The sequence below is a fragment of the Semicossyphus pulcher genome, unplaced genomic scaffold, assembly GCF_022749685.1.
Source record: "Semicossyphus pulcher isolate SPU_LCO1_2020_fin unplaced genomic scaffold, fSemPul1.0.p SCAF_8, whole genome shotgun sequence".
Taxonomy (NCBI): Eukaryota; Metazoa; Chordata; class Actinopteri; order Labriformes; family Labridae; genus Semicossyphus; species Semicossyphus pulcher.
In genome coordinates, this window is record NW_027211759.1 from 10,448,892 (window position 1) to 10,473,521 (window position 24,630).

Here is a 24,630-nt window from a genome sequence, read left to right on the forward strand (position 1 = left end):
TACAAATAGCAACAAGTTTCTATATCTGAACGGTGAATCAGTTTCTGGGAGGACTGTGTTCCAAAAACTGTTTCAAAAAGATGCATGTGGACACTTCTAAAAATCAGTTAAAGATTATTGTCATGATAGATCAATATGCCTGATATTTGGTCGAGAAAATTACCATTTTCTGCTGTCTTCTTATCATCCTAAATGCTACAAAAACAACAACAACAACAAAGGAAGGTATGATGAATAATCCCTTTTAATTTAAAGCTACATCATTTTTTATATTTGTTGAAAATTTAGTCTAATATTTGTCGCACAAGGCTCTGGTTAGTGTAGGTCTTTCAACAAGTTTAAGCTAGCATGCTAGTCCCACAAGAATGTCACAGAGAGTGAAGGTTGGATACAGTGAGCGATGACAACAATTCGCTATGCTCGTCTCTTCAACCTCTCTTACTGACTTGTGGTGCACACAAGTCGGTGCTCGTTTATCTACGATGTGCATTAATGAAGACATTACTTGATTATTGTAATACTTGTTAGCCCGAGCACTCTTTACCTCAGATGTCATGGAGATGTTATCAGTTGGTTATTACACAGACTCAAAGACCTCATTCAGCCTCCTTTAAAACTTCATTTAGAAAGCTCCAGAAAAACAGAGCATAGGTTAACTTTGAGTTTTGATTTCAAAAATCAATTCACTTTGATTCTCTTGGTCTTTACAGTGGTAATCTCAAAGATCTCAGTTTTGTTCTCTTTGGCGGCACCTATGGCGATAAACGGTAACTGCGGGAGCACGCTTCCCAGATATCCAGACAGTGTTGCATGTGTGACGTCCACGGTTGGCTCCGGTTGTAACTCTTGATTTTCCTCGCTGACGGTCGCTTTCCTTTTTAGACTGTTTACCTTCATCTGAGCGTCGAATTTGTTTCTTTTTCTTTGGATTTTCACTTCTTTTTGAAGTTGTATCTGTAGTCATCCATCTTTTCTTTGTTTGTTCAGACATAGTAGATTACTGTTTACTCGCAACACTTGCAGGGACCGGAAAAGCAGCCGCTTAGCTCTGCCTACCCTCTCTGGCAGACCAACCACTGCTGGCTGATAGAAAATGCGTCACTTACTGGGCGCCGCTTGTGTTTTTTTTTCCGTGAAAGTCGCCACAGGCACCCAGTCTGTAATACTGCAAATGCAAAGGCTTTCATCAGTGGGCCATGGCTCAATCACCATTGTGTTACCTCATTCGGCGATAGATAGTGACTTAACAGACATTTATTTACATGAAAATCTTTGAGATTATTTCTTTAAATAGGACAACTTTGGAATAATCAGGTGTCACATTTTTCCTTTTTCAAATGATGCTAATGGCCTCTCCTCGAACTCCTGCACATAGTGAGCACATCCTGTACAAGTCTGACACACTGGCCCCAAACTGAAATTAACTCCCAGTAAGACAGGAAACAAACTGATTGCTAAGAGAGCATTTCTGAAACCAGTAACTGAAATGTAATTACAGAACTTCTAAATAAATTACAACAGTCCTTCACACTAACAGTTACTGATAAATAATCATATTACTGTACCACAGAAAGCATTTCTAAACTGTGCATGGATATCTGTAAGTACTTCTTGTTTCTAATTTCTAAGTAAAGGCGACATGACAGAACCCCTGGTTGCAAACATGCAGAAACGTCGGCAGCAGCAGGTCCCATGTGGGATTGCATGCAACAGGAGGCTTCTACATACCATAACATGCTATTTATTCAGCCTTTGAAATCCACTTGTCCATGGTATTACCCCAGCTTAGTGCCAGACAAGCAAACAGACAGACGAGGGGGACTAGCATGCACTCAGCACAAAGGATCATGGTAAACAAAGACAATGATGGGGTCTAATCCCGCTCAGTGTATCGCTTTAGTCAAATGCCACATGCATCCCTCCCTGCTCCTCATCAAACACATCCAACGACTGAAGCCCCCCTTCCTCCCTTCCTCCAACTCTCGGCTTACCCCCGTTTTCCCCCACTATCCTGACATCCCTCCATCTTTTCCTCTTTTGGGTAACAAAAAGAAGTATTTCACGGCTCCCTATTAGATCCCCACACACTGCCCCCCCCCTGCCTCTTTCCCTCCACCTTTGCACACTTTACCACCCCCTTCCTCTAAATTAGCCATGATTAATGTGTACGCCACGCATCAGGCCGTCTTAATTAAATAACACCACCTAATTAGGGTCTGATTTCGGCTGGTAATGGCCACCGTAAGATGGTGGAATGGGATTGTGCGGCGTGACAGAACATTCACGAAGTCCGTCAAACTCCCTGGGCGGTCACACTCCCCTGGTTTCACACAAACAGCCCCCCGCCTCCCCTCCCCTACCCTAATCTGACAGTTACATTAAAATGCAAATGGGCCAGATGTGAGGGTTTGGTAACAAGTGTGGATTACAGCTCCCAGGGAGCCGTGATGGACGGGTTTTTTTCCCTTCCGACAAGAGCCAGGTAACAGGTTGATAGCTGTTGACCTAGAGGAGGCTGTTTAAATATTAGCCGACACGCTGCTGGACGTTTGGAAGATTACGCAGTCTGGAAATCTCTTTCAGCTGAGAGATAATGGCTTTGATGAATCCATTTTTACATGACTAATCATGAATAAATACTTGTCATCCAATAAGATGTATAATCTCTTATCTTCTGATTGTTTACCGCCTTGTTTGTGTTGTTTATCTTCTTTCCTTGTGGATGTATCGCTGGTTTTAATTAAATCAAGCTCAAGACCGGCTGAAAGGTCGAAGAAAATTAAAGCATATTAATGAGCGGAGGGCGAGGGCAGCATACAGCATCAGGTCAGGGAGACAGCAGGGAGACAGACGCCGACACCCCCTTCCCTGCTGCCCCAGCTCAAACACTCGCTCTCCCACGCGCACGTAAACTTGACCGAGGTGTGAGACGTGAACAATATGTGTTTGTTTGGTGTGTGTAGCCACCAGAAGAGCATCCCCTGCAGCGCACCATCATGGCTAGGTGTCAAAGCCAGCTAACCCGTGCCAAAAAAACGTACCCTTTAAAACCCCTCGGCTGTAATAATACCTCACAGCGGCTTGTTCTTTCAGGACAAATGAAAAGGAAAAACACCATTCATTTCCACAGAGGGGCAGCTGCAGCCACAAAGGGATTTTCTACTTCCCCTTTGTGCTGTGGAGAAAGAGAAAACTACAACAGGCGCAGCTCCGTGTGGGGCGAGGGAATGAGAGAGCGGTGGATGCAAATAAGGTTTGGACATGGATCTTAAGACTTAAGTTTGACTGCATCATCAGGCCCCTCTCCGCCTCAGCCTCCGTCACCTTTTTTTTTCTTTCTTAGCTCACTCTGCTGCGCTCATGCTGTCGCAGCCCCGGAGCCGGCCTTCTGAGGGGCGTCCTGGCAGAGTGTGAACATTGTTCTTACATGTCGGTCTTGAACAGAGATGTGAACGCTAATGGTTTTTGGCAGGGCCCGGGTCCTCGGCGGACTCACTGGTGGAGCAGAAAGAAAACAAGCGGGAAAGAGGGACAGGAGGGAGGGGAGTTTAAGGGGGGTCGGGAAAGACCAGGTGTCTCGGCAGCAGCGGGCTCACTTGCTTTACAACAGCGCCATCTGTCTTCAGGAGGAGAGCTTTACAACATTTAATATCTGATTTGGCTGCTTGACACACATCCAAAAGTAATAATGAACATTTACGTGTCAGTTAGTTTAATTGTTTAATAGGCGCCTATGTTTGATAGTTTTATATCTGGACAGCTGATGTGGCTAATATAAGCAGAGAATGTGCGACTTGCACATGCTAGATGGAGATAATTATATACTCCGTCTCTCAAAATGTCTGAGTCACTCATTATTTTTCCTGCAGAATTATCCGGATGTCACTTCTGACGGTGAAAAAAATCCACCGACAGACTAAAAAGGTCCATTTTCTCGACATTTCCAGGCAGTAAAAGGCGCAAAGATCCTCTCTGTGACAGATGCACTCGGAGCGACTGCAAATGTAACTTTTCCCTGAGCAAGCAACATTCATCGTCTCAGCGGGCCTGCCCCTCTCCGCTCAGCCGCTCGCTTCCCTTTCCTTTTCTCGGCCAACCAGAGAGCGCGGACAAGATGGATGCTGGTGTCACCGCGCTGGCCGGAGTGACAGATTGGCTGATTATACAAACTCATCCCTCAGGCCGTAGAAAAACACAGCACCTTGCCTGCTAGCTAATAGCCTTCATCTGCTTGCACCTTATGGATAGTTGATGGTTGGTGTTTGTGAGGAGAAGCAGCGCTGTATGGGACAGGTTCCATTACTTCCCTGGCCTCCTCTCTGACAGTGTGTACCTGAACAGACACCTGCCACGCTTGTTCTTGCAGCCCAAACAAACCAAACGGTAAATCACCTTGCGGCGACCTCGCGTCTGGCTGACTGCCTTCAAGGGCATGTTTTCCTTCCTGGAGACGGACACATTGCAAATGCATAAACGGATTCCTGTCACCGGCTTGATGGGTGGGTGTCAGGCTCTGCTGTGCACAGCGGTTTCTCAGCAGGTAAGAGGGGGCGGAAAAACGAGACCCAAACTGAGAGGCAATGTAAAAAAAGATTTTGTGTTTTTTGTCTGGAGAGGTTCCAAAAAATAAGTCAAAATCATGAGAGAATAAGTGCTGAAGGTGATATTTCAGGATTAACCACCCTCCCCTCGCCTGCCTCTACCTGTGATTTAACGTCCGGGCTGATTAATCAGACTGCTATCGAGTCTGTGTTCAGGCGAGACGTTTAGATCAATCACAGCAGCCAAAGGGGAGCGTACAGTCGCTCTTACAAATGGGGAAGCAGAGAAAGAGGGAAAACGTGCAGAAACAAAGAGGGAGAAAGAGATCGAATGGCTTACCTCATGCTCCCAGCGATCAGCAGGATAAGGTTGTAGAAGTGTGAGAAGATGAACAGGAAGAGGATGGTGCTGAAGAACATGGTCATCCAGGAGCCATGATCCTCGCGGAACATTTTCAGGCGCAGGTATCGACCTTAAAAGGGGGAGCATGACAAGGACACCGCTGTCAGTGCGCGGCTTCAAACGGCACGTCAAACCTGCTAAACATGTATGAGCACGACTCAATGGAGATGAAAGTAAATAAATTAATCACGTGAATCAATAATGTCCGACTCTGTCAGACACGTGCCCTTTAGGCAGTGGAATTAAGATTAAAGACCACTTTGAGGTGTCACTTCCACAGGCGGGAGTGATTGTCTTTTCCTGACCAATTTCGAGCGTTGCTATTTCATCATCAGTCCTTGAAGAAAAGATTCCACACACAAACACGCACACATATACACACACAGAGAGATCATTTTCATGCATCTGTTGGACATGCTGTCAGCAGACTGATGCTCGCCCGTGTTTCCTGATGTGAGTTCTGCATGATTAGAGAAATTATTCAAACATTTGTGACCTGTGGTGTTTTTTTTTAACACAGTCCTGGCTTACGGTCAAATTATGGAGGAACATCTCTCTGGCAGAGCATGAGATTGGATTCAGATTCTCAGCCTTCTGCACAGGACACACAAGCTTGTCCTCAGCTAGCAGCACTTAGCAGAACTCATGAAGAGCACAAGGTTTAACGCAGGACTTGTTTTACTTTGAAAATACTGCAGTTGGGTGCTTTTAGTTTGAAATATACAAACTGGCTTTTATTATTTTTGCTGCACAAACAGGAAAATATACGAGAGTTTGCTTTTTCTCCTGGTCACAGTGAGACGTAAAAGCATTACATAAGTACAGTGTAAATTACTGAGAGATGTGGAAATAACACATGTGATGTAATTAGGTGTGCATAATGTAATTGCACAACCGCTCTCAGAGTCCTTGATCTCGCTCGCACACTGCTCGTGTAACAGGAGGAAGTTTGTTACGACCGACATTAATAAGATCTGGGTCAAAAAGGATTTGCAATTAGAAGTGATACATTTAATTAAAGGGCTACTCCAGAGGTTTAGCATGCACTTTTATATAGTTGAAGGCCTCCCAGCAAACATAAATAATAAAAAGGTCAGAATTTAACAACAGAGACTGATATATTTTTATTTTAAGTGTCCTGTATCCTTAATTTCCCATAATGCAACCAATAGCATCATTCCATTTGATCCTATGAGACTCTTGATGCAGAGGGTGTCAGTAGGCTAGTTTTTGGTAGCCTCGTTAGCTTGTCTACTTGTGCTGTATTAGAAAGGAAACGGTGAAAAAGCAGCTTGACAGCAAAGAGAAAGTACATCTAAGCTTAAGCTAAAACAACCGGCAACATTTATGTAATCTTTCAACTGTAACAAATTAAAGTAAAGAACATTTAAAACACACAAAAACTGTGCTCATGCGAGGAACAGACTTGAAACAAGCTAACTTCCTTTTTGTAATTCATAATCAATTCCTGCTGAAAAATGTTCATTGTTATACAAATTCAAACACCAGTGTGGTCTTAAAGATAATACTGTAGCAGCTAGTGCAGCTTGTAGTCATCTGGCAGTAATCATGCTAGAAAAATAAGCTTGCTAACAGTAGTGCTAGCTCAGCTGTCCTCCCCTTGTCATAGCACTCCTCCAGTTTGACCCTCTGCGCCTACGAATTGCCCATATCTTTTGAACTCCCAATTTAAGAATGTTTAGTGTTCAGACCATAGACTGTATAAAAAGATGGATGACATGACAGTTCACTAAAAGTGAAGCCAAAACATTTCGAGCGCCCCCTGCTGACTGGCTGCAGTATAGGGCATAAAGCCCGCCTCCTCCATGTTAACAGATGGGACATGAGTCAAACTATAAAATCAAAATACACGCAAATAGATTTTTCCCAAACATGGTTTCTGTCATTATAGTTAGTTCTTATCATGCTGATTTATGTCCAAGTGTTCATTTTTCGGACAAATTTATTTTTAAGTTATTTCATGCCGTCAAAAGGATGATTGACAGCTCTGTTGACAAATCCGGCTCCTGCAGCCAATATGTTCCGGATTAGCAGAGTAGAGGACGATCGGCAAGAGGAAACCTAACTAAAACAATCACTACAGTCAATGAAGTTTCCATACCTGTGAACGTCTGCTTCAGACCAACACAAGAAGCTGTTCTCTTGTTGAACACGTCGGCGTGCAGGATCTTTGCTGTTTTTCCCCCCGGTAATGTAAGTGTGTGTTTTGGTTAGCGGAAGTGGCTACAGCGACTCCATCTAGCGATCTCTACTGTGCAACTCTGACTCCAAATGACATCACCATCGCAAGATGACTGCGCCCGTCAAGGGGGTTATTTTGGCATCAATTTCGTACAAGGAGAGCAGATGGAGACGCGTCGTCCATCTTTATATATAGTCATTGGCCCAGACCCAGGCTGAGATAACCCTGATGACATCAGGATGACCTCAGCATGCTTATTTTCTCAGACTTGACAAAGCTCCCTCTGGACCCACAGAAGATATAAAAGAATATTTTTAAAAGGCTGAATAAATTATTCACAGTATTTGAGGGTTAATTCAGAATTTTCTGACACAATTTGAACCAGAGATGTCCAACATCAGTAAGAATACTCCTCATTATGATGAGCCCCAACCTTCACCTGCTGCAAGGTTACTAAATTGACTTTTAATAGAGAACTCCTGTATGAGTAAGCTTGGCTGTACACCTCCATTTCCACTACTTTACATATTGCTCACACACGCGCACACGCGCACGCACACACACACACTGCTCTCCCTCTGCTTCTGCTCAGCGAGCTGTGATCCGGTGCCAGCAGCGGCCATCTTCCCAGGAACAACTCTTTGTTTTTTCTCTCCTCCAGCTCAGTCAGCATCCCTTTGAGTTACAGCTCCTCAGAGAGCTCATTGTGTTCGTGTCTACACACACACAATCACACATACACACGTACACAAACACACAGCCAGAGAGACAGCAAAGCAGAATGCTCCATTTATTTTCCCATTACAGCCTGGCTGGTTTACTCTCCGATAGTTTTACATGCTGTTCAGTCTCAGCTTGCTCGCTTTTAGTTTTTCTCCGCAGAGCGAATAAAAAACAAAGACGCTGAGAGTCCTACGGAGATGTGGATCTTTGTTGAGTTAAAGTGCAGTTATAATGAATAACCCTCCTGTTGTATCTGTTTAGTAAACAACAGATCTGCAATGTTAGTTTCACTTTGGTTTGTTTACTGGCGTTTTCCTTTCATATCAAAAATCAACCGTACAATTTTGGGTCTCTTTTTGTAAAAGCAAAGTGGTCCAGTGTAAGGCCACGCCATACGTCTTCTCTGTGGTATTTCAGGCCTCATCACAGATGCATAATTGAATTGATTTGCATGGGTGAACTTAATTGCCTGCAGTGCCAATGAGCCCTGGCTTAGATGTAGGAGCACAGTGTGTATCGGCACATCTGACTTTTAAAGCAGCACGCCTCGCCAGCGAGCACGGCCGTCTTCTCGCGGCACATACGGGCAGGATTTTAACTAGGGGGTGATTCAAGACTGTTCAGCCAAGCCGTTTGAGTCACTGCACCTCCCGACAGTAGAGGACCCCGATAAGGAGTGATTCATGGGCGCTGTCTGCTGCGAGGCTCAGCCCGGCAGGGAACGACAACAACAACAAGAACACACATGGATGAGGCACAGGCTGAAAATATAAACATAGAGGGAAGACAGGCAGACACATGTCTTTCTTACTTTCACTCACACACACTGTAACACATACCCCTGACATGGGCCGAGCCATCTCTACAGACTGCACTTACACTGTGAATACTAATTTACAGTATATCCAGTATCATTCCTGCAATGCTATTTATAAAGGTCTGTTTAGGATGAGATCATGTCCACCTCGCCTCACGCTGTGTCCTAAATCAAACACGAAGCTGTGTCTCCATCTAGTGGTGAGAAAGTGACACACACCAGAGAGCAGATGGCATACTGATTAACACCAGTCTCTTACAGTCAATATACTGCGTTCCTCTCCAGTTGCAGCTTCTGTAAACACCATAAAACACTCTAATTATCCAAACGTTTTAGGGATGTGTCTAATCCAACCCCAGCCTTTGAGAGGAAATCATGATGTGCTTTTTTTTTGTATTTACAGAACTTACACTGCGTTACAGGATATCTCTGACTGTCTTCTTGTTTTACTTTTATCAACTACAATCTAAAAATGTCACCTTTGTGTCTACATTCAGTAAAATGGGTCACAAGTATTTGAATTTGTGGGGGGAAAAAAACACCATCAATTGTTAAATATAGCGAATGATGGGGCGTTGGTTTAGCTCAGTCGCTAGAGCAGGCGCTCCATGCACAGAAGCAAAGTCCTCGTTGCATCGGCGGCAGATTCGACTCCAACTCGCAGCCCATTGATGCATGTCATCCCCACTTTCTCCTCCCCATATTTCCTGTCGCTTTCCTATCAAATGAAGGCAAAAAAAATAATCTTTCAATAATGTAGCCTATGACATTTCTGCTAAAAATGATTGACCACGCTGAGCGTATTGTTTAGCCAGGACATACGTGTGACAGTGCAGTATGACAGATGAGTATCCAGGTATTAGTCTACAATCAACAGTTGAGGATAAGCTGCCTGCCAAGATACTGACTTCCAAACTTTCAGAAATTAACAGGATTAACCTTTCCCCACAAAATCAGCAGCTAAGTCGCACATCCAGTACAGGCTTAACTGTGGTAAAGTATATGTCAGGGTAAAGCAACACAGTACAGTGATATAAACCTTTGAACTCCAACTGGCAACTTAGTGAAAGTTCAAAAATTAACTTTCAGTCTTGAGAGCATAACGGCGTTTCCACATTCCCACTCAGTCCTGATTGACTCGGGAAATCATTGGACTCCTGACATTATAGGCACCCTCGTCCTTGTCCATCTGATAGTGGCATCATCTGCAATAATTCTAGGAAGTGGTCAAGTTATAAAGTCAAAAGATTTATAGTAGTAATCCACACCAGATCCACAAACACGGACATGACAGAACAAAGAGAGCATCAGTTAAACACATGCACCTGCTGCACATGGACACGCAGTTCTGTACCTCAGATGTTTTAACAGCAGTATCTGTATGTTTGTAGTCCTAATAGTTTTGACCAATCACGTTTAAGCAGGCTTTGGTTGCATGCAGGACAAACAGTCTGTGTGGCGAGGAAAAAGGGGCACAAGGCAATCCGCCCTAATGTCATCCCGGCTCCTAACGGCGGCCATCTGAAGACGAGTTATGTATCTCCACAAACTGTTCTGTTCTAAGACGATATATCTTGTCAGAAAAGGAAGTCCTTTATCGCTAATCACCAGCTACAAAAAGTGGCTCCCAGATAAATATGGTCGTCAGATGATACCTGATGGGTTCCGAGGTTGCCCACAAACAAAAACACAGTGTCACAGGTAAGGCAGTGCACCAACGGCCCAGGACGGCTGAGAGGCACGCAGCTGGTGGAGGACGAGTGAAGGAGACCTGAGATGTGATTAACATATTCATCCATCATGATCCCGCTCTTTAACAAGATCAGATCGGACAAGGCTCAAGGAGGAAGTGTAACCTGAACCTGAAAGACTTTCTCCTTACTTAACCTTTACTATAAACCTTTTAACATGTTTAAGGAGCAAACAGTTACAGTATTCTACGTTAAATGTATAAACTTTAACTGATTTATGATGATGATAATGAACTTTTATGTACCAGTAATTTATTTAGCATATACCTTGATTCAGGGGTTCTCAAACTTTTTCGGGCCAGGGAGAACATATTCCAAGGACCCCCTCATAATCACCATTGGAACTTTTTGTATTGTGAAACTTATCAACCTAAATACTTACAGACCTGTTACATAGTGATAAACAGAAAAACATTTCAATTTGAATCATGTTAATACCACTGATATGCTTTAAAAAGGAGGCTCATTTTATTCAAACTGCTTGTGGACTCAACTTGACAGCATTTGAACTTTTCAAGTCATTGATCTTAAAAGCTCTCAGAAATTTAACGGCAGCAAGACAGCCGCAGGAACGGTTCAGTGTGACCTGAGTGAGTTGAGAGATTCATGACAGATTGTTATGATGTGTCACAATCATCAGTTTCTATTGGTCCAAAGCTAACGCTAGTAAGGGACACAATGTGCTTGTTTCATTGGCGTAAATGGTCCTCATCTGTAGACGTGCAGTTTTTAATGATACAGCACAATTTTATAATTTATTATAAATGTATTATAATTTTTTTGGGGACCCCTAGGCTATGGTTTGCAGACCCCCAGGGGTCCTAAGACCCCACTTTGAGAACCGCTGCTTTAATTCATATATGTCAAACTACACTATTCCAAAATATGATATCAAAACTAAGTCTCTTTCCTTCCTTCCAGCTGGAACTGACAGTCAGACATGATGTATGTTATGTGCTATGAGTAAATTGTAAAGCGACGCTCACCTGGGCAAAATGAATATATTACCTCTGATTAAGTGCAAACAGAGGCTGACATGGAGGAGACAATAAATCAACAGTCCCCACGCTTCATTGTTCGCTGCAGACTGTCACGCTTTTACTTCCCTGACACGCTGGCGAGGCTCAGAGAGTATGGAGACAGCCGCTGTAAATACAGAGAGTCAGTGAACACATCTTACTTAAAGTACTGTGTGAGAGCGGGGCTTACTGGCAGAGTCAATAAATTGACTTGGAACGACATTATTCTGGAAGTAAAAATACAGGATGTGCACATTTTTCATGGAGCTTTAATTCCAGGAATCTAATGACATTAAACATTACACAGCTTTGGCTTGTGTGGTATTTGTTTCTTTATCTTACAGCACAAGTTTGTAGCCAAAATATAAGCAAGACTTTCTCTTATGTATGAAGCCAATCGCACAGAATTCTGGCCTCTATAATTTGATTTAATTTTCTTTGACTGACAACTTACCTGTCAAGTCATAATTACTGTATTCTTTAAACTGTCCCTGTTTGACAGTTCAGGCAAATTAAAATAAATATTAGGAACACTTCGACAGTCTTGTTCGACTCAGGAGGCACAGCACCTATTTCTGCTTGTCAAGGGTAATTTACAAGTCAAAATAGAGCTATGATGTATAACGTCATCGGTCTTTGTTTCTGGAGGAGATTTCACAAGTCTGAGAAAATTACTCAAAAGGCCTAAAGACCTGGGCCTCTTTTGACCTGCATTATGGGAAGTGTAGGGTGCAGTGTTTCCAGAGGTTGAAGTATACTAACAACAAAGAAAAAAAAAGACAATATATAAAAAAACTAAAGGTAAAAATAATCAGACAAACACGAGGCTTAAAGAGCGGCTCTAGTCATGTTTAAAGACATAAAATGCTCTGCTTAAAGTAATAAATTGTGTCTGCGCTGCAAAATACGTTTAATTACCTTGTAAAAATCCTCCTGAGGCATCTCCTCCTTCTGCCTCATTAAAAATTCCTAAATCTGCATATGTAAATTTCCTACCGTCCCCTCTGTCGCGAAAACAAAAAGCGTCTCTGCCGTCATTCAGTCGCAACTGGTTGAATCTTAGCGAGCTTGAAATGTAGTAATTAGTGATAGTAACGTTAACGTTAGTAGTCAATAGTGAGTTTACGACAATGGTTACAGCTGGCTTGCGCATCGCCGAAGTGGTTGCCATAGGTTACACATAATGATATGCATAGCGTCACCCTGTCCATTAACAGGATTGGCTCCTTAGGTTTGTGACGTCACAAACCTGCCAATCTGAAAACGTGTTGTTCAGCCTGTCCTTGGTACACTGCAGTTTAAAAGCAGACAGGCCCAGCCATGGAGATGACTGCTCATGTTGTCCCTGATATGTCTTGAAGCACATGAAGAACACCACATGGAGATGTTTACAAGGTTAAACACTTGATTCTCACTGGAGGGGTCTTTAAAAAAACAAAAAATGTCGTATGTTTGGTCATACAGGAAGTGACACCATCATGTCCATATTGATTCAAGAGATATGAACAGTGCAGCCTTTGATCTCAATCACTGCCCAGTAAAAGCAGCTCCACTTTTTTTAGCATTTTTTTTCATCTATTTTAGGGCTCTGTAAGCAGCTCTCTTGTTTTGATTAGAAGCACCAGAACAACACTCCTGCCCTCCTTAGGGACCCTAATGAACATCTCCCTCAGACACAAACTCAGGGTGCAGAGCGCCTCAGTGTTAGCACTGTCTTCATGTTAGCATACACTCACTTGCATCCCCATTTATCACACTTTTACCGGGCCGCAGCATCACTTGAGGGTTTTGGGAACAGCCACGACTACGGACACGAGCGTCCCCAGAGCTGGATTCCTCTGTAACTAAGTGTCCGGATAATAAATCAGTGGTGGGAAGTGAGAGCAGAGCTCCCTCCACAGGGAGACTGCAGCAAGCAGAGCCGAGACACAGAGAGCTGGATACTTACTGGGCAGCTGTAGCTGTAGATCCAGTAAGAGGCCTGTTAGATGTCTTCATTTTGTAATTTATGGCTGCAGACCAAAGGTGTCAAACATTTCAGGTATATAAGACGTTTCTCTTTTGGCTGGCTCCTTTGTTTGCTAGCTCTCATCATTATTGCTGTGTCTTTGTATCCCTGTCAGCTGTGCAAACACTTTTATTCTTTACTGCAGGCATTAACATGGAGCTCACTCCAAGAGGACAGCACATTAATAATGTTAATGTCTAACTATCTGTAGGTCCATAAAAGTTTATAGCTCTATCATTTGCTTGACAGATGAAGCTTTGCGTTAGTTCATGCAGGACACGGAAGTCTGGTTGAATCCTCATTACTAAACAGTAACAAACCAATCACAGCTGCTTCTCACAACAAGGCGGTGCATTTAAATGCAACGTCCTTCTCACTCATCCCTGCTACACCAGTGCTGCACACACACGCTGCTGCTGCTGCTGCTGCTGCCGCCTCCACCGCCCCAGCCTCGTCCTTTCTAGTCTGAAGCCTTTTGCCACTCTGTATCCTCAGGGGCGCTTTGCACGGCGCTCCCTGGAATACGTAGCACGCTGCTCGGCTAACCCAGGGAGCAACTTAAGAGCAGAGCCATCAGTGCCAAACATAACTGTATTTCCACATGGCAGTAAATGGTTAAATCAAATTTTGAATTACAAATTGACAAGTGATATATAACCATCTTGCTGTTTTTGTGAACTTGTTAGTTTGCGGACATTTTCCTGTTTTCTCCTCTAGCAGACAGGGAGCAACTATAGCGCGTTTTCAGTCGAGTCTTGTTCCTGGAAATCCTATTAATTTAAGTGCATTTTTCTCTCTTTCCCATGGATCAATACAACCACACAATAAATGCACACTGTACAAAAATCCATCAAACATCCACATCCAAGAGACTGCAGCTTAATGCAGTAAAACAAGTATAAATCCAGGCTGCAGGGGCACAGCGGCGCTCTGACACCAGTCATACATTATTCAAAAAGCCGGGGCGGCCTCAGAGTTAAACTTACACACACTGGCCTGAACAGCAGTAGAGTGTAAAACATAAAGTTGCTCCTTTGGGCAGCATAAGGTTGGTGAAGGCTGAATAGTAATGAGGCTGATAATTATGCAGATAACTGCAGATCAGCTGTAAAGATCAGCTCGGGTCACAGAGCTCTCTGTGGAGTCCTGCTGGTACTCTGTATAGATGTCGGAGTTAAATGTATTCAGACAAATAGAGAGATGTATTTTACTGCTGATACAAGACTATGGACAGAAAATAACAGCAACTATAATCAAGTAATCATTTAACACTTTTATATATTTCATAATACTTTTCAAGGACATTTTTTGCAGCTCATTAAAGTGCTAATCTCGAAGACCTCAGTTTGTACTCTTTGGCGGCACCTATGGTGATAAGCGGTAATTGCTGGAGCACACTTCCCAAATATCCAGACAGTGCTGCATGTGTGACGTCCACGGTTGGCTCTTGATTTTCCTCGCTGACGGTCGCTTTCCTTTTTGCTTTGCCTGGTCTGAGCGTCAAATTTGTTTCTTTTTCTTTGGATTTTCAGTTTTTTTTTAAGTTGTATCTGTCGTCATCCATCTTTTCTTTGTTTGTTCAGCCATAGTAGATTACTGTTTACTCGCAACACCAACCACTGCTGGCTGATGGAAAACGCGTCACTAACTGGGCGCCGCTTGTGATTTTTTCCGCGAACGTCGCCACAGACACCCAGTCTGTAATACTGCAAATGCAAAGGCTTTCATCAGTGGGCCATAGGCCACATTTATTTACATGAAAATCTTCGAGATGATCACTTTAATGAAAATCTTTTATCTGTTTTGAACTAAACCAACAAATTTAAGAAATTATAAGTGGCTTTTGGGATATAGTATTCAGCATTTTAAACACATTTCTGACACTGTACACTCCATAATTAATTAATCATGAAAAAAGATCATCAATAGATCAATCTGTGTTAAAGTAATCTATAGTTGCAGCCCTTCTTATTTAAAAAACTACTAACTTAAAGTCTGTTTAACTTGTAAGTTTTTCAATCAGACACATTAGTGTGACATGTTTAAAATACGGGAATAAAAAGTTCGACTTTTAAACGTCATGATGATCAAATGAAAAGCATTCATGTCATATTGATGTATATCAATAACTCACATTGCATTTGTTAGTGATACAGAGACGTAACAGAGAGAAAAAGGTTTTTGCTCTTGAGACATGTGCTCCTAACCAGAACATGATATCATATTTACACTGACAGAAAACAGAAACAGAAGCTGTAACAAGCTAATCTTTGTTGTTTTTTGCTCCATAAATTACTTCAACAAACAAACCATTATCATAATTGTTGCTAAATACTCCCTGATGATAAATTGAACGACTAATTAATTTGACACTGGCGTGGATACAGACATTAAATTACTCTAAACAGCAACAAATTATCTCAGAGACACACACACAGACAATAAAATACCCCACAGCGACGCACACGCAGGGCACGCAGAGTCCCTATCCTGCCACCCACCCATAGACTCCCACACACACACACATACCGCGCACGTGCTGACTCCACGTTGACCCGCAGCCACACACTGCTGTACATAAGCCATCTCAGCCTTTGCGTGGCACAGTAACAACATATGACAGAACCCAGATGGCATCCTGCAGGCTACAATCATCAAGATCAGGGAAAGGGGACAAGAGGCAGGGTCTCCACAACGGAGCAGCCAATGACATGTCTCACCCTCTCACACACACACACACAACAGCAGAACATCCAGTAGTGTTAACAGCTCTGTGATCAACAAAAATAGGTTTTCATTTTCATTTCTGTCACCTTCTCTTCGGCTCTTCGCACTCTTCTGAAGCGTCAAATAAATCATCCGAGCAGAGATGAGCGGTCAGAGTCTGATTGAATGTAAGTGTGGGTAATAACATGCAAAGCAGGGTTTAATCCGGTTAGGACCACGCTCCACATGACTCAAAATTACCCTTCAATTTACCTTTTAGAAGTGGCAAAGCCTCGGAGAGATAGGTGAATATATTATGCTAATAAAGGTCTGAGGCAGTGCGAGGGAGAAGTGAGAAGCAAAGTCACTTCTTCCATTATAGAGATTTGGCTTTGAGATGTGCTGCAAAGGAAGAGTCATGATATGAAGCTTTAGTGCTGAGGTGCTGCATCACTGCAGAGAGAGAAGACGAGTCGTGAGGCGTTTGTTACAAATATTATATAACTTCACACTAAATCTGGTATATTTAGACTGTCTAACAGATCGATGCAGTGCTAAGATCATCAGTTATCATCAGCTTATTTCAAGGTCCACACTCAGGGATTGTTTGCTTGATACTTAAACCAAAGGTTTTATAGTTTACAATTATTCAACACGTTATTGTTTTTATGGGAATAGTTTGACATTCTGGGGAAATCATATTTGCTTTCTTGCCATGATGTATGATAAGCGGAACAAAACTATTTAATATATCATCCAATTCATGTCTGCCCTTTAAAGCTCCTGTGAGGAACTTTCTGTTTGTGTTGATTTTGGCGCCCCCTGTGGACAAAGCCGTACCTCTTCTCTCTTTGCTGATTTTGTCCTGTACATGCTTACGTGGTGGATTGTAACAAAAAATCTTATTCTGCTGTCTTTAACACTCATATGTATCACTCACTTTAATGTTTGCCCTGGAAAATGTAAACAAAGGCAGCGTGCAGTTAATCGCTTCGTCTGACACCTACCACCCGCCAGCAGTTTCAGGCATTAAAAATAACTATATATAAATAATCAATCTTGTCGCTGATGGTCTGGTTTACTTTTGTAGGTCATATAGAGGCATCAGAATTCATTTCAGTCAGTTTCATAACCAGCAGAAGAACTTACAGGAGCTTTAAAAGGGGCTATATGTCAGATTTTACACAATATTCATCATTCAAATCTCATTTTTTATTGCCAATGTGTGAAGGGATAGAAGAGGAACTGACCAATTGAGCCCTTCCCCAACTTCCTCCATCGGCCCTAACAAACTGTGGGCTGATTTTTATGTAAAGCACTCGGGACGGTTTTTCCCGAGAAACAAGAGGAGGTGACGTATCTGCGCGTTCACGAGTACCTCTGCCGAGAGCTCATTCTACACCACTACAGTCAACAGTGTGCAACACGAGACAACGCAAGCTGTGAAATGGAGATGGATAATACCAACAAACGACCGGCACCCACAGCAACCACCAAGTTTTATAGCTCGCCAACATTATGACAACCAAAATACTACCTGAGTGCATATGTCAGTTATCTAGCTTGACAAATAACTTTGTCAGCTAACATGACAAACGGTGTTGATTTAGTAAATCATGTAGCAGAACAAAGCAAATGTGTATAACTACCGATTGTTGTTTTAAGTTTCTCTGTACTCTAACACAACTCATTTGAATGATCTGAACCATCTCAGGGATTGATAGAGCAAAAGATTAAAATCAGGTGTGTTAGAGCAGTGGTTTTCAAAGTGGGGGCCGCCAGGGGGCGCTAGGGGGGTCTCAGAAAATTGGAGGGAAGATAAGAAAAAAAATGCAAAAAAAACCCATTTGTTCTGAACCGTACAACACGTAAACTGCCGTAATCTCGGATTCTCAAATTCAGCTGCAAATTCGGCATGACGACGGCATGACGACGGCATGACGACGGCATAACGACGTCATAATCTGTGTAGACCTGGCAGTTGTTATCAAGCTGCTCTGCTCCTCAAGCTTGCGTGTAGCTAGCTAGCGCAAAATGGACAGGTTTTTGACAACAAATAGACCGAAGGAGCAGACCAACAGCCCTGCCATGGAGGACTCTGCTGCAAAAAAACCTAAGAACTCATGGCCAACTAAAAACCGAAAATTTGAGGCAGCATACATTAAGCATGGCTTTACAGCAATACAGAAAAATGGCCATGATTGCCCGAAATTTATGTAACCTTTCAGCAGTGCCAGAATGTATAAAAATCTGCACAACCATCTCCTTGCAGTAGCGTAATAGTTAAAGGCCTGATAACACAGTGCCTCTTCTTACTCTATCCAAAACCTGAAAGAGCGTATTCACTGAAACGCTGAACTTTCCTTTAAAGTGCTCAGTAGATTAGGAATATGTTTGGATGTCTTGAATGTCCCTGGACCGTCTTCTTTATCTCCATTATTTGACATGCAGTGCTCTTACTGTATTTGTTGGTCTCATGGATGCCGTCAGTCCAGTTTAAGCATCCGTAGCCGTCGCTTCCCCTCGACTTTACAACAGATTGACATCTGCCAACTTGAATCAATAGATTTGTTCAAATTTATCTCAGTTTCTATCTCTGTCTTTTAGTCTTTCAGTCTGTGTGACCTTCATGTGCCTGCGAGAGAGGCAGCGGATTCATTCATGATTGTCTGACTTAGAGCCTCATTTTCAGACTCAAATGAGACCGTACGAGCGAGTCTGCTAATCTCTAAAAAAAGGACATTTTAATTAGGCCCATGTGGAATAAAATCGGGTTTTAATTGAACTTTAGAGTCTATTTTTCGTCAAATGTTTGTTTACTTAGCACCCTCTCTAAGTGAAACACACATCACACAGTCCTTGACCACGACCGACCTGAAGTATTTTCTTTCTTTAAATTTAAAAAGGTGCCTTAATCTAATCCACAAACAAACCTCGCTCAAAGTGAAATAGACAACTCACAAACCCTGCGTGACCTAACATTTAATACAAATGCATAACGACAGCCAGTCTCCCTCTGAATGACCAGAAGTCATTGGCTAGCGCCCACTCCATTAGAGAGCACACATAGCCTTGAGTGGCTGAATGGAGCAGCATAGGTTGTTCCTTGAACCTCAAATGTAGTCTTAAATCACATAATCTGTCACAAGCTATTCATCATCCAGAGTTTATTCTGCTTTTTTTTTTCTCCCACAGAGGCAAACAGAGAACAATGCAGTGCGCACCTCTGCCCACTCGAAATAGCAACATGACTGGAAAACAAAACTGGAGAGAAGGATTGCAAAGGAAACTGTTCTGCGACGACTGGATTAATGTTTGTGTGGGTTTCTGACGGGGTAAATCCTTTTATTGTGGCAAATAGTTGAAAAATGCTACAGCGCCAGAGGGAGGATGTAATTACTGTAAAATGTTTTTAACCCATCATAAATTATAAATAACGCAACCAACGTTTGAGCTCTCAAAACCAGTGTCTGTTTCCAGGTTTGTGACAAATTGATTTGAAGTTGCTACAAATAGCACAAGCTTAAAAATGACACGAGTTATGCAACGTATTAGAAGTGTAAAATAGCATCAAAAACACCTTCTGAAATGTGACCGCAGAAAACACTCTTTATAATCACAAAGTGCTGTTTTTTTCAGGTACTCAAACCTTTGCATGGTCTACTCAGAAGTGTTCCCACCGCCCGCCTACATATCAGAGAGCGGCTACAGCTCTGCAGGGCTTCAGCAGAGACACGGTGATGTGCAGTAGGTGGGCCATGTGGGCCTGTGTGACATGATAAATTTTACAGTGGGCCTGGTTCTATAGTAGAGCTCTTATGCACTACCTGGGTTGTGATTATATAACTGCTTCACTGGAATGTTTGTGCAGGACACATCTCGCCTCTCCAGCTCTTAACACCAGCCTCTCTCGTCCTCTCCAACACAGATTCTCTTTATTTTAAACGCTCGACTCCCAAGGTACAAACACACATGCTCACACACAAAACATCACCGCTCTCTCCCACTCACAAACCATCTGCTCAGAGACGGTTTGTGTCTGATTACCTGGCTGCATGATGAGCTGCATGCTTTTTGTCCCCGACACCCTTAAATGTATAGACTCTGATGCAGACACACCGGGCCTGGACCTCACTAAGAGCTACTGTATATATTTACTATAATGAGTCATGCAAAGAGGAAATGCTGGTGGAGTAATACTCCTTGTGCCAAGTGTGATATTAAAATGGTGTGCACAAATATAAATAGATTTCAGCTAAATCACAAAAAGAGATTTCTTGGTAACTTGTTATGCAGTTGTGATTTTATTGTCCCAGATTTTAAGTTATTTGACTCACGGATTTCTGCATTATAATTCGTCTTTCCAGGAACTGTGTCCCGGTTCCTTTGGATAATCCACAGACTATAAAGTTTTTTATGTGAACCACTTTCTACTATCACCATGTTCAGCAGATTATCCAGAGAAACACAGACTTTTGTCCTGGAAAGGGACATCTCTCTACAATTTCTTTATATTCTGTTCGGTCAATGAACATTCAAAAACATTTAAATTCCACCTTTTTGCACCATCGTCAAGGCCGACATCATGGAGAGAGATACTTGCTATGTTGCAAAGAGTCAAAAAATCAAGCTATTCTTTCTACTATAAATATGAAGCTAGAGGCAGCAGGCCATAAGCTTATCGTAGCATTGACTGGGTAATCCCAGCTTTTTGTCAGTTAGTCTTGTCGTCCCCATGAGGCTGGCAATGGGCAAAGGCAACAGAAAGTCACTGCAGCTAACTTCATTCACATCAAAGCTTGTTTATATTTCTGTTTAGGGTCAGATTGGAGACACATTCATGTGGAACATGTGCAATATGGGTAATGTGCAATATATGGTATCGTCCAAGACAATACTATATTATACTATATTGTCTTTTTTTATCGCATCGTGTTGCAATATGGGTAATGTGCAATATATAGTATGTCATCCAAGACAACATTTCCCTATGGAGACAATAAAATGTATCTCATCATATCGTATTGCATTGTATCATCTCACACCATATCACACCATATCGGATCATATCGTATCAGATCGTACCATATCTCATCGCATTATATCGCATTATATCGCATCACATCGTATCCCAAAGCATCGCATCACATCACATCGTATTGCATCATATCGTATCTCAAGGTAGCGCATTGATTGTAAATCAACTTGATTATAGTAAATCGAAGTGATGCTAACAGGCTGTAGGCAGGCTAGCGTTTCCCCACTGCTTCCATTCTTTATGCTAAGCTAAGCTAACAACACCCTGATGCAAACAAAATATTTAACATACAGATATAAGAGTGGCATTACTCTTATCATTTAGGTCTCTGTATTTTCCAAAATATCAACCAAACCAAAACTATCAGCATGGATGGATTACAGTTGTGGGAGTTAAGATGTTGTTTTTTCTGAGTTGGGTTAACTCTCTTGGGAGTTTATATTTATTTACATCATAGATAAATGTTTCTATGGCTGGCACCAGCAATTTAGTGCATATTAAAAAATGATATTTGTATTTCAAATGTACTTCTCTACCTCTATCTTACAAAACTCTAAGGACCCTGCATGTATACAGCGTGTATAAAGCATCGAGTAACCTCACGTGAGGACCGAAAGTAAGATAAACTTCATCACAGATTCTAAGTAAGGAAACATTCGATTAAACAATGGCAACATGAGCAGAGAGAACAGCTAGTATCAACACAGGAAAACCACAGTACATAAGGCCATTTGTCATTTCCATTCTGTATTTGCAGAAAGTGTCATGCCTTCATGCACTCTTGTCTTCTGTTTATGCTCAGAGAAGATCATCACTTTATGTACAACCCCCTCCCATTTCTCTCTCTTGCTGTGCCCTCCAATTATAGCCATTAATGGTTCATCCCGAGAAGATAAGCCAGGGTGGCCAATAATATCCGGGGCTAAGTGAGTTGTGAAGTGAGTAGGAAATGAAATGCGTGAGTTGAATAAAAAGCGCCATGAACTGCTGCTCAGTATAAACAAATGAAGGGCTGATGAGATTGGAGTCACAGCCTTATGAGAGGAGAGTGTAATGGAGAGAGTCGGGCGGTCAAGATAGCAAGATGGCAAGTGGGTGAAACAGAAGAGGAAATGCATCAAGGAGGTGTGAGAGGTGAGAAGTGAGATAATAATGACATCAAAGTGTGAAGAAGACGGAGGTGATGGATGATGCGTTTCAGAGGTCAGAAAATGTCATAACAGGAAAGACCCATGAGTGGTGCAAACATAAACTTCATCCTGTTTACGTGTGTCAGAGTCCTGCCAGTATGAAAACCTAGAAAACTGAAAAGGATGGAATCATCATAGATGTCAAGAGCTTTTCTCGCCACCAATTTTTACTTTTCATAATTTTGAAAAGCAGCAGTGATGGTTTTATTGTTAATGATGGCAAAATGTTTGGGCCTAAATGGAATTAGGCCTTAATTAAAAGGGAACTTCACATATTTTAAAGATGTTTAAAGTTCTTGGGGAGTACTGCTACGAATGTGAAAGTTTTAAAAAGCCTTTCATGGATCCAGACGGAGCAGCTTGAAATATGAAAAGTTGTCTTAAAGTAATAATCTCAAAGATTTTCATTTAAATAAATGTCTGTTAAGTCTCTATCTGTCGCCGAATGAGGTAACACAATGGTGATTGAGCCTATGGCCCACTGATGAAAGCCTTTGCATTTGCAGTATTACAGACTGGGTGACTGTAGCGACATTCGCAAAAAAAAATCGCCCCACAACGCCCAGTTAGTGACGCGTTTTCCATCACCCAGCAGTGGTTGGTCTGCCAGAGAGGGTAGGCGGAGCTAAGCGGCTGCTTTTCCGGTCTCTTTAAGTGTTGCGAGTAAACAGTAATCTACTGTGGCTGAACAAACAAAGAAAAGATCGATGACTACAGATACAACTTCAAAAATAAGTGAAACTCCAAAGAAAAAGCAACTAATTTGACGCTCAGATGAAGCAAACAGTCTAAAAAGGAAAGCGACCGTCAGCGAGGAAAATCAAGAGTTACAACCGGAGCCAACCGTGGACGTCACACATGCGACACTGTCTGGATATCTGGGAAGTGTGCTCCCGCAATTATTGTTTATCACCATAGCAGCCGCCAACAAAAGCTAAACCGAGATCTTTAAGATTACAACTTTATGTGTCATTTAATGTATTTAACAGGTGGATAAGGACGTCGAAATAACAACATCATGATGCAGATTTGGAAAAAGTAAAAGTCATGCTTTCTTAGGTCCTGCAAGACAAACATGCAAACAACTTTAAAAAACTGTTTTTTTGAATGGAGTTTGGATCAACCATTTTTAAAAGTGGATTCAGGACATTAAAAGAATCTTGATGTTGATAGGCTTTTGCAACACTGTGTCGGACAAATTTCTTGCTCTAGTTTAAAAGTTCAATGTTTAAATAAACAAATGAAGAGATTTTTGAATGAATTTTTGTAGTCATTTCTGAGCAAAGATACATTTCGCGGTTTCTCCTTGTCTTTCATGAATGAATATTTGTAGGTGTTGGTCTAATAAAACAAAAATGCCGGAGCATTTCTATGGTTTTTATGGTCATGAATATAATTGTTAGATCCTGTCCTACTTGAACCATAGTTAATAAAAACAGAAAAAGTTTGCAAACACGTTTTGACCCAGATCTGATAAGTCAGAAGAAAAACATTTAACAAGAAAGTATTGATGAAGGAGCAAAGAAACAAAGATGGCAGCTGATTGTTAAGGCTTTATAATTGCCTTCATTACAGTGCTATTCAACAAAAGTGTAGTGGAGAATGAGTGCAATGTGCTTTTACTGAAGCACAGACCAAAACAAAAACAATTCAGGAGGAAGCTTCCCTCCCCTCAGCAGAGCCATTACTCTGCACATTCCTCTGCATTACTGTGCGCATGACTTACCAAATAGCTGGCGGTGGAATATGAACTTCCCAGCTAGAAGGCCAGAGATGATGGCGAGGATCCAACACACCACTTTCAGGATGTTCCATCCCAGGCCGGGGTACTTGTTGAACAGGAAGGAGAAGCAGTTGCCAACTACAATCATGTGGGCCTCCGTCTGACTGTGAGAGACGGGGTCCTCTGCGAAGATGAGGAAGTTGAAGAAGGTGACGAGGTAGGCCACGATGAGACGCGACCATGGGTGCTGGAAATAGTAGCGAAAACGGGCATCTATTTCCATCCTGCTGAGCCCCCCGGCCACACAACACCTGGGAGAGAGAGAGAGAGAGAGAGAGCTTCCTTCAGTCAGATTACTTTACCCACGTATCAGCTGGGCAGATTAGCGTAAAAACATCCCTCAGACTGAGATTAGTGATAGGAATATAACTGAGGTTTGGTACAGGGTGGGATTATGCTAAATTCAGACAACTGCGATAGTTCAACGACAGTGCCAATAATACACCAA

General features: G+C 42.2%; 1 protein-coding gene across 1 annotated transcript in view; it reads right to left on the minus strand.

Annotated features, from left to right (window-relative positions):
- Positions 1 to 24,630, minus strand: part of tmem117 (transmembrane protein 117) — a 49,414-nt gene that overhangs the window by 23,026 nt on the left and 1,758 nt on the right. The window contains exons 2-3 of the mRNA XM_069686512.1: positions 24,126 to 24,433; positions 4,882 to 5,014 (exon numbers count right to left, since the gene is read on the minus strand). Coding sequence (XP_069542613.1) covers positions 4,882 to 5,014; positions 24,126 to 24,405 — 413 coding nt within the window. The 5' untranslated portion in view covers positions 24,406 to 24,433. The remainder of the gene's footprint in view (positions 1 to 4,881; positions 5,015 to 24,125; positions 24,434 to 24,630) is intronic.